This window comes from Epinephelus moara, chromosome 10, assembly GCF_006386435.1.
Source record: "Epinephelus moara isolate mb chromosome 10, YSFRI_EMoa_1.0, whole genome shotgun sequence".
In the NCBI taxonomy this organism is placed as follows: Eukaryota; Metazoa; Chordata; class Actinopteri; order Perciformes; family Serranidae; genus Epinephelus; species Epinephelus moara.
The window spans coordinates 4,336,330-4,340,522 of NC_065515.1; the positions used below are offsets into that span (position 1 = coordinate 4,336,330).

Consider the following 4,193-nt stretch of genomic DNA (forward strand, 5'->3'; position numbering starts at 1 on the left):
AGAGTCACTCAATCACCTTCCATCGGTCCTCCCACGTACTTTCACTGCACAAATGAAATGGTTTATTTTTATTTTCATTTTATTCATTCATTTAGGTCGGGAAAAAATACCGAGGTCATGACCTCGGTGTCCTCAATGGTAGTTACGGCCTTGCCGACACACCAGCATTAGCCTAATTGTCTGCCTGAAAAAAAGGAAGCCCGAGGCCCGACCCGGCCCGAGTCATTTGCATAGTTTTTCGGCCCGAACCCTCGGGCCTGGTCGGGTTTGTCGGGCCGGCCCGACCCGTCTGGGATGATAGGGCCATGAAGGCAGTGTTTGCTAACCGCTCTTATCCCCCCTTAATATGCAAAATATTAGATTGACCCAGTCTGATGTTCCACTCTGTGCCACTGCCACCTGCGGCTGTGAGGGCAGGCTGCTGCGCTCAACCGCGGCTGCGTTTTATGGGGTAAAAAAACGTTCCGACCACCAACCGGTTCGGCCTGGAACAGACCGGCCGTTCGGGAATACTCCCGAACCTCCCTATGGCCGGCCCGCCCCTGCCAGCTGCTCCTGTCTGTCCCTCGTTCAAAGTCAAGGGGCAGGGGAGATCGGGCCTTTGCGGTGGCCGCTCCCAAGCTGTGGAACGCTTTACCTTTTTCTATCAAATGTGCCTCCACTGTAGTTATGTTCAATGCAAAACTAAAAACTCATATGTATTCCCTGGCATTTGATTGTCCTTAATTGGTCCTTGTTGCACTACATTATGCTGATTGCTCTGGTTGTTTTTAAATGTGCTTTATAAATAAACTTGATTTGATTTGATTTGATTTGATTTGATTTGATTTGATCCTACGGGACTCAAAGGCTGCCAACATCTCGTGAGGTAGTCCATTGTGGAGTTCGAGATGTGTTTAGGATCATTGTCCTGTTGTAGAAGCCATCCTCTCTTCATCTTCAGCATTTTTTACAGATGTTGTGACGTTTGCTTCCAGAATTTGCTGGAATTTAATGCGTCCTTTTTCCCCTCTACCTGTAAAAATGCTTGTGGTGCTACTGGCTGCATCACAAGCCCAAAGCATGATCGATCTACCCCCCTGTCTTACAGTTGCACAGGTGTCCTTTTCATGAAATTCTGCACCCTTTTTTCTTCAAACATACTTTTACTTATTGCGTCCCAAAAGTTCTATTTTAGCTTCATCAGTCTACAGGACTTGTTTTCAAAAAGCATCAGGCTTATTTAGATGTTCCTTTGCAAACTTCTGTGATTGAATTTTGTGGTGAGGACACAGGTTTTCTTCTGATGACTCTTCCATGAAGGTCATATTTGTACAAGTGTGGCTGCACAGTAAAACAGTTGAAATCTTCCTGCAGGTCTTTTGCGGTCAACTGGGAGGTTTGATTTGCCTTTTTAGCAATCCTACAAATAGGTATCTTGGAAAGTGTTCTCGGTTGTCCAGACCTCAACTTGACCTCCACAGTTCCTGCTAACTGCCATTTCTTAATGGCATGACGAACTGAGGAAACAGCTCCCTGAAAACACTTTGCTATCCTCATATAGTCTTCTCCTGCTGTGTGGACATCAGTTATTTTAGCGTTCAGATGTTAGGCAGCTGTTTAGAGGAGCCCATGGCTGCTGATTGTTGGGACAAGGTTTCAAGAGTCAGAGTATTTATAAAACTTTGAAATTTGCATCACCTGGCCTTTCCTAACGATGACTGTGAACAAGCCAAAGCCCTAAGAGGCTAATTGAGGTCTGAGACCCTGGTAAAAGTTGTCTGAGAGCTCAGATGTCTTGGGGTGCCCAAACTTTTGCATGGTGCTCCTGTCCTTTTTTTGTTTTACCCTAAAATTGTACGAATAAAAAATAATACAGTAATCTTGCTGATAATGTTGAAAAGCATGTTTAATCTTTAACTGCATGCCTTTTGGAGATCAGTTCATCTCCTACTCACTTAACTATTCACAGTAAAAGAAATTTTGACCAACTTTTGCATGCCACTGTATATCCACAGGTTTCAGCATGAAACACCGTGCTAAAATAGAGCGCAGAATAAAATCCTTGTGTCAGCAGTTTCCTTTTACAGCAGAGTTTATGTAAAAGCATTTGAGAGTAAAGTGAGGAATATGACATGATGTTCTTTGTTTCACCTGTCGTGTGCTGCAGGTTAAAATGGTCCTGGAGAAGCTGTGTGAGAACAAGAAGATTGCGAGTGCCACTCATAACATTTATGCATACAGGTCAGTGATGTCACAATACAATACAGTATATATATATATTTATATATAGGTGACCTAACATCTGTCATGGCGCCATTATGCAAATCATGCAACACTCTGAGGTTACTGTTACAGTGTGTCTCATTAGTGGAGAACATGAGATATGTAGAGTCGAGGCCTGTCTATCTTCTCTAAAGGGCACATCACTGCATTAAAGGTCAAAAAAAGCACCAGAGAAAATGAAGGCTTCCTGACAGCATTGTGTATTATGTGACTAGATGTGTGTATATGTCTCTCTGTGTGTTTGTTTTTCTCACGCCTGCATGTGTGCGTACTTTTTGTCAGCACGGTTTAATGAGGTCGATGTCGAGCTGCTCATGCACTGCCTGGGTGGTCATTACTGTTGACATTTAAAACCACTTTAAAAAAAAAAACTTCGTTGGTGAAGAGGCTGCCGGTGTCACAGCGTCATTCTCCAAGCGAAATGTCTCAGTGCTCTCCAGCCTAATGCCAAGCTGCTGGGATTCTGTCTGTTGTAGGATTTACTGCGAGGACAAGCACAGCTTTCTGCAGGACTGTGAAGACGACGGCGAGACGGCCGCAGGGGGGAGAATGCTCCATTTACTGCAGGTTATCATTGCATTAACAAAACACTGACCTCAACCCAACACATCACTCTTTCAGCTGCAAACTAAACTGCATGCTTCATTTGTCAAAAGGGAAAATGATGCCAAAGGAACTGATGAATGAACACACAAAGCTTTTGCCCAGAATTGATGACATAAACAGTGTAAAATTTGCTGGCTGCTTCCAACTTTCTTTTGGCTTCCGTGTGCTTAATTGGCGTCTGTTGTTAGCTGCCTTGTTCATTTTCACAGTCTGCACACTTTGGCATCTGCTGAGGCTTTTAAACTGAGATTGTCATGAGTAAGGAGCTTTCCACAGACTCTAATATTATATTTAAATCTCTTTGGTTTCTTAGTTTAGTACCTCATCTGTCAAAGGCTTATCAAGACATGTTCCTCAATAACAAACACACAGTATGTTAAGGTCCAAGGTTCATTTATTGTCATCCACAACACAGGGTTACACAATAAAATGAAAGTTGTTGTTTCTTTAAGCTTCACAAAACAAAGAAACAAACAATTATTCATTGAGGAGGAGTTGAGGAGTCTTACAGCCTAAGGAAAGAAGCCTCTGTGTATGACAGCGGCTACTTCTGTATCGTTTGCCAGGCGGCAGCAGGGTGAGCAGGCGGTTGCTGGGGTGGGTATTGTCTTATAGTCTCCTTTGGGCTCAGAACAGGCGGCTTGCCTCGTTGGTATCACTGATGCTTGGTAGATGGGTGCCAGTGGGTTTTAATCACCTGCTGCAGAGCCCTTCTGTCCTGGGCTGAGCACAAACCATGATAATCTGTAATGTCTCCAGTCAGGATGCGTACTATTGCTACTCTGTAAAGTTGACAAGAACTTGGTACGAGGGGATTTTGCCTTTGCAAGTTTCCTCAAACTGCAGCTGCTTATGAGCTTTATTCACCAGGACTGATATAATAGAATATAATAAATATAATGGATGTAGCCACCATGATGTCACCTGTTGGTTTGTGGGATCCTGTTTTGAAGCCTCAAATTTGGTGTCACCATCTTCGATTTTTGGAGCCAGAAATGACCATGATTCCGCTGCTCAGCTGCACAGCTGCACATCATCTTGATCAGGGGTTCCCAACTGGTCCAACCAAAGGGTCCAGATTTTTCCTTAATCACTAGTTCAAGGTCCACACAGTTTAGTACACTCAGGAATTCACAAAAGGATTGTGTGGCTTTTGCGGCCGCTAAACCGGTAAAAATGGAGCAAACAGATACCGTCTAATTCACAAAGCACGCGCAGAGGGTGAAATGCTCCACTAACTGCGCTGCCAAGCAGATTGCATCTCGGTGCTCCGTTGTTATTTGCACGTATTTAAATGAGGTACTATGCATATATTTGGCGCA

General features: G+C 43.9%; 1 protein-coding gene across 3 annotated transcripts in view; it reads left to right on the plus strand.

Moving 5' to 3' along the window:
* The window catches only part of impact (impact RWD domain protein), a 46,166-nt gene that overhangs the window by 21,055 nt on the left and 20,918 nt on the right, over positions 1–4,193 (plus strand). For all 3 annotated transcript variants that reach the window (XM_050055519.1, XM_050055520.1, XM_050055521.1), the window contains exons 8-9: positions 2,150–2,223; positions 2,742–2,832. In XM_050055519.1, the coding sequence (XP_049911476.1) occupies positions 2,150–2,223; positions 2,742–2,832 (165 nt within the window). The remainder of the gene's footprint in view (positions 1–2,149; positions 2,224–2,741; positions 2,833–4,193) is intronic.